General features: G+C 49.5%; 1 protein-coding gene across 1 annotated transcript in view; it reads right to left on the bottom strand.

Moving 5' to 3' along the window:
* Positions 1-808: 808 nt before the first annotated feature.
* LOC106000891 (interferon lambda-1-like) overlaps positions 809-11,221 on the bottom strand; it is a 20,622-nt gene continuing 10,209 nt past the window's right edge. Inside the window, exons 3-6 of the mRNA XM_013036101.1 lie at positions 4,305-4,320; positions 2,981-3,159; positions 2,825-2,909; positions 809-826 (exon numbers count right to left, since the gene is read on the bottom strand). Coding sequence (XP_012891555.1) covers positions 809-826; positions 2,825-2,909; positions 2,981-3,159; positions 4,305-4,320 — 298 coding nt within the window. The remainder of the gene's footprint in view (positions 827-2,824; positions 2,910-2,980; positions 3,160-4,304; positions 4,321-11,221) is intronic.

Here is an 11,221-nt window from a genome sequence, read left to right on the forward strand (position 1 = left end):
AGTGGTGGGTACATAGAGAAATAGAAATAGATGAATGGCACTCCAGTTTGGTAAGGGCAGCCTACCTTGAAAACTAATAATGCAAAAATTAAAAAAGGTAGGAAGTGGCATTGTGGCTCAAGTGGTAGAGTGCTAGCCTTGAGCTGAAGAGCTGGAGGACAGTGCTCAGGCCCAGAGTTCAAGCCCCACGACCGACAAAAATAAAATAAAAATTAAATTAAATGAAAAGAAAGGTGTTGGAGGTATGATTCAAGTGGAAGAGGCCCTTGCCTAGTAAGTGAGTTTGATCCTCAGTACCATAGGGGGGGGGCGGGAGGGGGGAAGGGGGGAATCCTGTTTATAAGCAGTAGAAGAGAGCTGTCTCCCTCTGGGCATTGGTCTGTGGCTTGAGAGAATCTTGCAGAAAAAGATAGGTGCCAGTAACTCACGCCTGTCCTCCTAGCTGCTCAGGAGGCTGAGATCTGAGGATGGTGGTTCAAAGTCAGCTGGGGAAGGAAAGTCCATGAGACTCTTATCTCCAATGAACCACCAGAAAACTGGAAGTGGCATTGTGGCTCAAGTGGTAGAGCGCTATACTTAAGCAAAAAAGCTCAGGGACAGTGCCCAAGTCCTGAGTTCAAGTCCCAGGATGGACACACACACACACACCTGCTGGTGGCTGGGAGGACAATGGGAAGGAGGCTGGAGGGGGCTCTGAGGCCATCTCTCTGAGGCCAAGGGGGGATGTTGGGGTCTCCGGGCTGGCACAGTCCCTGCAGTAAAAACTCATTTCAGATCCAGGGGAAGGAGGAGGACAGCTTCTAGCCAGCTAGGGGCCCCCTGAGGCCTGGGGAGAAGGAAAGGAAGACAGAAATAGCAACAGAGAAGGAGGGAGGAGGATAGAGCTGGGCAGACGGGGTGGGAGGCTGTGAGGACAGCTGCATAGCTTTGGAGAAGTCCAGGTGTGGAGGCTCCTTCCTCAGCCTGCCAGGCCCAGCCACTAAATGCTCCCAGCGACTCAGGCTGGCCTGGCAAGCCTTCCCGGCTACATGCCGAGGCGAGGGGTGGGGTAGGGGACAACCCAGGCGGGCCCCAAACTCTCAGCAACTTCAGTTGCTCACATAATAAGCAAGATGTCGAAAACTGCAACAAGCTGGGTTGCTGGTGGCTCACGTTTGTCATCCTAGCTACTCAGAAGGCTGAGATCTGAGGATTGAATTTTGAGGCCAGCTTAGGCAAGAAAAGACCAAGACACTCTTATCTCCAATGAAACACTAGAAAAAAAATCCAGACTGGAAGTATGATTCTAGTGGTAAAGTGGTAGCCTTGAACACAAAAGCTCAAGAACATCACCCAGACCCTAAGTACAAGCTGCATGACAAATAAATAAGATCTAACTGGGTGCTGGACCTCATGCCTGTAATCCTAGCTACTGAGGAGTCTGAGATCTAAGGAACACAGTTTGAAGCCTGTCCTGGCAGGAAAGTCTGTGAGACTCTTTTTCTTTTTTTGGTCGGTTGTGAATCTTGAAGGACCTGGGCGCTGTCCCTGAGCTCTTCAGCTCAAGGCTAGCACTCTACCACTTAGCCACAGAGCCACTTCCGGCTTTTGCTGTTTATGTGGTGCTCAGGAATCAGACCCAGGGCCTCATGCATTCAAGGAAAGCACTCTACCACTGAGCCACCTTCCCAGCCCCTGTGAGACTCTTATCTCCAATTAACCACCAGAAAACTGGAAGTGGAGTCTCATGGCTCAAAGTAGTAGAGCGCTAGCCTTGAGCAAAAGAACTCAGGGACAGTGCACAGGCCCTGAATTCAAGGTCTATGACTGACAAAAAAATTAAAAAATCTGTGAATAGGAATTGGAAAGGCCTTGGTTATGTGTGTTTGTGTGTGTGTGTGTGTGTGTGTGTGTGTGTGTGTGTGTGTGTGGTATGTGTTGTGTGTGCCAGTACTAGGGCTTGAACTCAGGGCCAGGGCACTATCGCTTAGCTTTTTCAATAAAGGCTGGCACTCTTCTACTTGAGCCATACCTCCACTTCTGAGTTTTTTTTTTTTTAGCATATTGGAGATAAAAGTCTCATGGACTTTTCTGCATGGGTTGGTTTGGAACTGCACTTCTCAGATCTCAGCCTCCTAAGTAGTTCGGATGCCAGGCATAGGTTACTGGCTTCTGGCCTTGGTTCTTCACTGATCAGTTATTATCAGATAATATATGCTGAGTGACATATAGCCCTCGATCTGTCTTAGGTATGTGCAGACCCATGCACCTGCACACACACACTCACACATGCACATATACACACACACGAAGATGTATGCATGAATATGCACTGTGATGCAGCTTTGTCTAATCCCAAGTTTGGGGAGACACTCACCTTGGACACACAATCACAAAAATCAAGCACACACCAACAACATACACTGACATCCACACTCAGACCGGTATGACCATCACAAGTAGCCACACCTAAAGCCAAGGGTATTGTGGGTTTATTTATTTTTTTCTGTTTATTTACATACAAGTAGAAAAATAAACTCAACTATAATCTTAAATCTGGGCTATAAATAAGGGGAAGGAGGAAATAACTTAAGGAAGGGTGGGGACTAGGGCATAAATAGGGTGCAAGTGTCCCCCAGATGCACTGGGGATGAGTCCACATTATTTGACACACAGGGCACTCCTGGTGACACAGCTCAGGCCCTAGGTGAGGAAATGAAAACAGATTGAAGGTGACAGAGGCCTGCAGGAAGCCTGGAGACTCCTAGGGGAACAGAGAGGGTGGGGTGCTCATGGCTGTTCAAGCTTAGAATACAGGCACAGTATACCAGCACGTGCCCCTCACCTGCTTCAGGGCAGCCTGGAGCCTGTGCAGCCAGTGGGACAGGCGGGCTGTGGGGCCTGGGACTAGCTGAGGGCTGAGCCTGGGCCTGGGGACAGAGCAGGGTGGAGTTGAGGCCAGGCCTGGGACCTAAGGGGCCACTGGGGATCAGAGCCCCACCTCTCTATTTGGGACAGCTTGGGCCCAGGACTCACACAGGCCAGGAGCTGGTAGTGGATGTAGTACAGAATGCTGAGCCATTGGTCCAGGATGTCCCCCAGGGCGGGGTCAGCCACGGAGCCCAGCACCTTCAGCGTCAGGTCCAGCTCAGTGTGCAGGGCCTCCGGGCGCTCCCATACCTGAGCAGGGGCACAGGAGGGGGAGGCTTAGGAGATGGAGGCCAGATGGGCATGGAGGCTAGGGTAAGTGGGGACCAGAGCAGGTGCTAGAGGCAGGTGAGGGAAGTTAGGAGAAAGAATGAAGAGGCTTCAGGGGAGATAGAAAGAGTAAGAAGTAAGCCAGGCACCAGTGGCACATACCTGTAATCCTAGCTACTTGGGAGGCTGAAATCTAAGGATCATGGTTTGAAGCTAGCCCAAGCAGGAAAATCCATACAACTCTTTTTTTTTCTTTCTTTTATTTGGGGGTGGGGGGAGGGTCCGGTCATGGAGCCTGAACTCTGGGCCTGGGAGCTGTCCAGCTCTTCAGCTCAAGGCTAGCGCTCTACCACTTGAGCCACAGCGCCACTTCTGGCTTTTTTTTTTTTCCTGCTTATGTGGTGCTGAGGAATCAAACTCAGGGCCTCAGGCATGCAAGGCAAGCTCTCTACCACTGAGCCACCTTCCTAGCCCTCCATGCAACTCTTATCTCCATGAAGCACCAGAAAATCAGGCTCAACTTGGTAGAGTGCTAGCCTTGAGCAAAAGAAGCTCAGGGACAGCACCCAGGCCCAAGACCAGAAGATAAAAAAAAAAGTTAACCATAGCTGGAAGGGTTAGAGGCTAGCCCATAGCAGGAGTCAGAGGTTAGCCCACTGCCAAAAAGCAGCAGCTTTACTTGCTTAGCCTATAATAGGAACAGACTCACAGAGACATCTTTGACATTCTTTTTATTTTTTGGGGGGTCCAGTCCTGGGGCCTGAACTCTAGGCCTGGGCACTGTCCCTCAGCTCTTCAGCTCAAGGCTAGTGCTCTACCACTTGAGCCACAGCACCACTTCCGGCTTTTTTCTTTTTGCTTATGTGGTGCTAAAGAATCGAACCCAGGGCCTCAGGAATGCAAGGCAAGCGCTCTACCACTGAGCCACCTTCCCAGCCCCTTCTTTGACATTCTTGAAGGATTCTCACTCCTGTGGGGAAAGAGATCAGAAGCTGCCGAGGTGTCAGCCCAGCTTCATTGCCAGGGACTCGGAAGTGGGTATCCACTGTGCTGAGACAATATCCACAGAGTCCCCAGCCCCAAGAACCATGCTGGAAGCATCATCCACATACCCAGGCTGCACTCACCTCTTGGCCAGAGGTTCTGTGGGCAGTTGATGAAATAGCTTAAGGCAAAAAGGGTTTTCACGGCCCTCCAATATAAGCACCTTCCCCACCCCTTCCCCTTTGTTTGTTAAAAACCACCCACAGAGGCCCGAGCCCAGAAGCCCCTGTAAGCTCAGCTACTTAGGAGGCTGAGATCTGAGGATCGTGCTTCAAAGCCAGCCTGGGGAAGGAAAGTCCATGAGACTCTTATCTCCAATAAACCACCAGAAAATCGGAAGTGGTGCTGTGGCTCCAGTGGTAGAGTGCTCACTTTGAGCTGAAGAGCTGAGGGACAGCGCCCAGGCCCAGAGTTCAAGCCCCATGACTGACCAAAAACAAACAAACACCCACAGCTGGGTGGATCCATCCTCTGTCCCCAGTGAGCAAACAGATGTGGGCGTGACTAGGCTTACCGGAAATGAACCGAATAGGAAAGGGAAACTGAAATGCAGTCTCACCAGCCTGGAAATCGGGTCTCTTTGAGGAATGCCCTGAGCAGCTTTAGCCTGGCTCACCCTGGAATCCCTGAAGGGATTAGACATGGGGTGTGGGGGGAACCCCACCCTTGTCCTGGGCTGAGGCTTAGCATGTGTGTGCTTGAGGCTGCCCCATTAACGGAGGCACAACTTTCTAGCCATAAAATCTTTGGATCCTGTGGTTATTACTTGATTTTGTTGTGTTGCTGTCAGTTGTGGGGCTTGAACTCAGGGCCTGGGTGCTACCTCTGAGGTTTTGTGCCCCAGGCTAGCTAGCATCCTGTCACTTGAGCCACAGTTCTACTTCCAGCTTTTTTTTTTTTTTGGTGGTTCTTTCAGGGTAAGAGTCTCACAGACTTTCCCACTACGGTTGGCTTCGAACTGTGATCCTCAGATCTCAGCCTCCTGAGTAGCTCAGATGCTAGGTGTGAGCCACCAGCTCCTGCTCATGCCACATTTCTGAAATCTGTCTTGCCACTGTGGACATCTACTTCGCTATTGTAACTGCTGTATTATGTTAGGGTGCATCCAAGCCTGTTCATACCTACTCCCCCAGAAACGGACACTGAGGTTGCTTTCACCCGCTGTGCCTCCCCGCTCCCCCCAGCACCATAAGGCTCACACCTGTCTCCTGTGTGGGAGAGTTTTTCCCCCCTAGAATATACTGTAGCACACAAGCTGAATCCCTCCCACCACTGTCCTGTGGCCTCATCTTTTGTGCTCACTTGTGGATCCAGTGGGCAGTTCCCCACACTGATGGCTCTCCACCTGTGGGGACCTGAGATCTTTCAGGCTGAGTCTGGGTTTGTGTGTGTGTGTATGAGGGAGGGGGCAGCATACACGTACACACATGCGCACTCCTGTGTAACTAGAAATCCCAGGACCGATTAACTCAGAGCCATCCTTAATCAGGATGGTGTGAGAGTAATTTCTGTAGCTTTCCTGCTCCTCTAAGGTCCCCTAAGGTGTGTTCTGTGATCTCTCTCTCTCTCTCTGACTCTCTCTCCTTTGCCTAAAAGGCACTCTACTACTTAAGCCATATCTCCAACCCTTCTTCCTTCTTCTTTTTTCAGGTAGGGTCTCTTGCTTTTGGCCCTAAGCTAGCCTTGGACCAGGATCTTCTTTCCTCTGACTCCTGAATAGCTGGGATTATAGGCAAGCACCACCATACCCTGCTTCTACTTGATTTCTGCATTTATGGAGAATGCTAACCCTCATAGGGCTGAGATGAGGGGCATAGGATGTAAAACTTAAGGGGGGGGTCATTCTCCCAGTCAGAGAGTGCCCTAAATATCTCACTCTGCTCCAGACTCTACCATTTACTGGTGTGTGTGGGGGGGCACTTGTCCTGGAACTTGAACTCAGAGCCTGGTCACTGACCCTGTGCTTTTTCACTTAAGGCTGGCATTCTACCATTTGAAACACAACTCCACTTCTAGCTTTTTAGTGGCTCATGGGAGATAAGGATCTCATGAACTTTCCCACCCTGGAGGGCTTTGAACCATGATTGTCAGATCTTGGCTTGAGTAGTTGGTATTACATGTGTGAGCCACTAGGGAGGGGAAGAGTCTGGGTTGGGGGCAGTAGCAGGTGGCCTATTGACCAGATTTGAGAAACAGAAGTGAGACTGAAGAAGGGGGCTGCTTTTCTATCTTGAGAAGAAATCTGAGTGGAAATTCCTTGGAACAGTGGGAGGAGACGAAGCCAGCCCTGAGTCACCTCTATCCTCCAGCGACATGAAAGTACAGAGTAAGGAGGTAGATGTTTTTAAAGAAATTGGGGCATGGAGGAGGCCTGTGTGGGAATCTAAGGGGACACATGTGGGAGTTTGAGGGGGCATGCCAGGAGAAAGATGATGGGTTTGGATGACATGCCTCAAACACAGCCCATCATAAATAATGACACGATGTTTCCTGGGTGCTTTACACCCATGCTGGGGGAGACGCCATAGTTACACCCCTGTGATCTGTGATGGGGCTCTCTGCTTGCTGGGGTCACTGGCACTTGTAATCATCAAGCCACCCCCCCCACGCTCTTACACACACACACTCACACATGCACATACACACACGTGGTGTACTATATCATTTGCAGTTCACTCGCAAGTCCTGCTGACTAGATTTTCCTTCCTTCCTTCCTTCTTTCCTTTCTTTCTTTCTCCCTCTCTTTCTTTCTTTCTCTCTTTATTTTTTGCCAGTGCTAGGACTTGAACTCAGGGCCTGGGCTCTGTCTCTGAACTTCATTTGCTCAAAGCTAGCACTCTACCACTTGAGCCACAGTGCCACTTCCAGCTTTTTCGGTGTATGTGGTACTGAGGAATGGAACCCAGGGCTTCATGCATGCTAGGCAAACACTCTACCACTAAGCCACATTCCCAGCCCCTAGATTTTCTTTCTTTCTTTTTTCTTTCACTCTTTCTAGAAACTTAGAAACTTTATTTCTCTTTCTTTTCCTTTTCCATTCTTTCTTTATCTCTTTTCTTCCTTCTCTCCCTCCCTCCCTCCTTCCTTCCTTCCTTCCTTCCTTCCTTCCTTCCTTCCTTCCTCTCTCTCTTCCTTTCTTCACTTTCTCCTTCTCTAGCTTTCTCATTCTCTCTCTCTCTCTCTCTCTCTCTCCCCTAGGTTTTGTACGCTTTCTTAAATTCATTTCCTCCTTATGGTTGCTTGAATCTCTCAATGAATTTCTCCTTCACCCAGAACCTTGGTCAGTCTGGCCAGTAGATGGGGCTAGAGGGAACCCAGCTGGTGGCTTGTCCTGCTAAGTTGCGGCAAGCATGCTTTCCTCTCCATGACTGGGTCTCCAGTGGATTCTCTGGGGACAGCTTTTCCTCTTGCTGGGTGGCAGCAGCATATCCAGGGCCTTGGAGAATGCTGGCCTGGTCACTTTCTTCCTGTCCTCTCTCCAGTCCCAAGCACTTGTGAGCTGAGATAGGGAGGTGCTAACCCAGTCTGTCATCTGTACAATTGGATTGGAGCTGCAGCTGCTCAAGCTATACACAGAAGAGCCCAAGGCTCCTACTTAGAGTGTGCTCTAGCCTCCAGCTCTGTGTGCCCTCAGCAGCTCCCCAAACTGTGTACCCACATACCATCCTTGGCTTTGTCTGAACCCAAAGGGCTGTTTCTGCTTTCCTGGTGATCAGAGGACTTTGCCAACTTTGTGACTGAGCTCCCAATGCTCCTTACCAGTATGTCCTCCTTAGGTCCTCTTCCCTAGTTCTGCTGCTTGGAGTTCTCTCCCTCCAGGTGCCAGTGGCTCATGCTTATAGTTCTAGTTATTCAGAAGCCTGAGATTTACCACTCGAGCCACAGCTCTATTTCCAGCTTTTTGCTGATTAATTAGAGATAAGAGTCTCATGGATGGGCTGGGAAGTTGGCTCCGTGGTAGAGCGCTTGCCTTGCATGCCTGAGGCCCTGGGTTTGATTCCTCAGCACCACATAAGCAAAAAGAAAAAAGCCGGAAGTGGCGCTGTGGCTCAAGTGGTAGAGCGCTAGCCTTGAGCTGAAGAGCTGAGGGACAGCGCCCAGACCCAGAGTTCAGGCCCCATGACCGGACCCAAAAAAAAAAAGTCTCATGGATTTTCCTGCCTGTGCTGGTTTCAACCCACAATCCACTAATCAGGATTAGCTAGGATGACAGGCGTGAGCCACCAGTGGATTTTTTTGTGTGTGTGCCAATCCTGCCGTTGAACTCAGGGCCTGGGCTCTGTCTCTGAACTTCATTTGCTCAAAGCTAGCACTCTACCACTTGAGCCACAGTGCCACTTCCGGCTTTTTTCTTATGTGGTGCTAAGGAATCGAACCAGGGCCTCAGGCATGCAAGGCAAGCGCTCTACCACTAAGCCACCTTCCCAGCCCCCCTGAGCTTCTTTTGCTCAAGTCTTTCACTTACTACTTGAGCCACAGAACCATTTCTGGCTTTTTCTGCTTATGTGGTGCTAAGGAATCGAACCCAGGGACTCATGCATGCAAGGCAAGTACCCTACCACTGAGCCACCTTCCCAGCCCCCTCAACTGCATTTTCTTTGAGACAGTTTGTGTAGCTAAATTACCTCATAGCCTGTGTGCTTATCTCTGATTCCTTTCTTTTACAGTTACCTCTCCTTATGCAAAATTCCTGGAAAAGACTGGCTAAGACTCCTCAAATTCCTGAGGCCAACACAATTTCAGGACCATGGACAGGTAGTGATACCTGAACACTGGTACCATGCCCCAAATGGTTCCAATTTATTTATTTTTGGGGGGGGCGGGGTCCAGTTGTGGGGCCTGAACTCTGGGCCTGGGCGCTGTCCCTCAGCTCTTCAGCTCAAGGCTAGCACTCTACCACTTGAGCCACAGCGCCACTTCTGGCTTTTTTCTTTTGCTTATGTGGTGCTGAGGAAGGAACCCAGGGCCTCATGCATGCAAGGCAAGCGCTCTACCACTGAGCCACCTTCCCAGCCCCCCAATTTATTTATATCACTTCATTTTTGTATTTATTTTCATTGGTTTGTTTTTCTGCCATACTGAGACTTGAACTCCAGGCCTGGACATTATCTCTGAGCTTCCTTTGCTCGTAGTACTCTATCATTTGAGCCACAGAGCCACTTCCAGCTTTTTTGGTGGTTAATCAGAGAAAAGAATCTCTGGACTTTGCTGCCCAGCCTGGCTTTGAACTAAGATCCTCATACCTCAGCCTTCTAAGTAGCTAGGCATGAGCTCCTGGGACCTGCTTCATTTTACATTTTCATAAACCTTCTTTGATACACCTTCTTGCCAACAGGGACTGGAAAACTACTGATAATTTTCTTTCTTTTCCTTTTCTGGGAAGTGCTGGGATTTAACTCAGGGCCTTGTGCCTGGTTGACATGTGCTCTACCATTTGAGCTATGGTCTTGTCTAGATCAACCTTGGTCCCTCCTAAAGAGACATTGGTCAACCTAACACATAAAATGACATGAAACTTTTCTTAGATGACCCACTATGCCCAGGCAAGCCCCTACTTCTACATTGGCTAGAATTAGTGACTATCATTTCCCTTTATTTCTACTCTAGTTCCTCCTCCATCTTGCTCTAAAAGACTATAGCCAGTGGGGGTCTCTTTGCCTGTGTCTTCCAGTTGGCTTTGCCAGCGGACAGTGTCAGCAGACAGGTGTCTGAGGAGGGAAAAAACCAAGTGTTTCCTCTTCAGGGAAGCTTCAAGAAACTCAAGTCTGGGTCAGGGACTGGTGGGAGATAGATGATTCCAGACGCTCTGTGTCCATAGCTGTTAGGACTCTGCTGAGGCCCTGTTTCCAGGGCCCTCAGGCTTCAGAAAGTTTATGGCACCTGACGAATTGGGTCTGGGGTCTGTCCCTCTGTGGACTTCCTTCAGCCCCACCCCAGATCATAGTTAAGTCAGTTTCTCCCCCAGGTGGCCATGTTATCTGATCAACCCTATACAAAATATTGCCATTTCCTGCCTGCATCAGTTTCCTCTAGCTTCGGCAACAGTCCACCACAGAATTAAGGGCTTTAAAATATTCACATTTTCCAGCAAGAAAATGCATGAGGCCAAGTGTGGTTTATAGGTGCGATATTATTAGGCAGCCTTATAGGTGAGGTATTATTCAGGCGTCAAAAGGAAGGAAATTCTGACAGGCTAATTCATAGAAGAGCCCTGAAGACATGATGCAGAGTGAAATAAACCACTGGCACATTATGATTCACGCCATATGAGTCCACAGACTTGGGGTCCTGGGTAAGCTCAGATCCAGAGATGGAAAGTAGAAGAGGGGGTTGTAAGGGGTGAGCGCAGGGGGGGGGGTGTTGGGACCTAGTGCGTAATGGATACAGAAATTTGGTTTTGTAAGATGAAGAATTCTGGAGATTGGTTTCTGCACGGAGTTAAGCTGCTTACAAGTATTCAATTACAACCAGGCGCGGTGGCGCATATCTGTAATCCAAACACTTGTAGATTGCGGCAGAAGAATCTTGAGTTCTAGGCCAGCATGGGCTACATAGCAAGAACCTGACTTAAAAAAAAACAAAAACCCTGGGCACTGGTGGCTCATGCCTGTAATCCTATCTACTCAGGAGGCTGAGATCTGAGGATTACAGTTCAAAGCCAGGCCTGGCAGGAAAATCCATGAGCCTTTTATCTCCAATTAACCTCCACAAAACTAGAATTGGAGCTGTGGCTCAAGTGGTAGAGCACTCACTTTGTGCTGAAGAGCTGAGGGACAGCACCCAAGCCCAGAGTTCAAGCCCCACAACCAACCCCCCCAAAAAAGAGCCAAAACAAACAAAAACCCACAACCTTGGCAAACTGAACATGTATCAAAAGTTAATATTATAAAATTTTTTCGGGGGGTCCAGTTGTGGGGCCTGAACTTTGGGCCTGGGCGCTGTCCCTCAGCTCTTCAGCTCAAGGCTAGCGCTCTACCACTTGAGCCACAGTGCCACTTCC

This window comes from Dipodomys ordii, unplaced genomic scaffold (genome assembly GCF_000151885.1).
Source record: "Dipodomys ordii isolate 6190 unplaced genomic scaffold, Dord_2.0 Scaffold249, whole genome shotgun sequence".
Lineage (NCBI taxonomy): Eukaryota > Metazoa > Chordata > Mammalia > Rodentia > Heteromyidae > Dipodomys > Dipodomys ordii.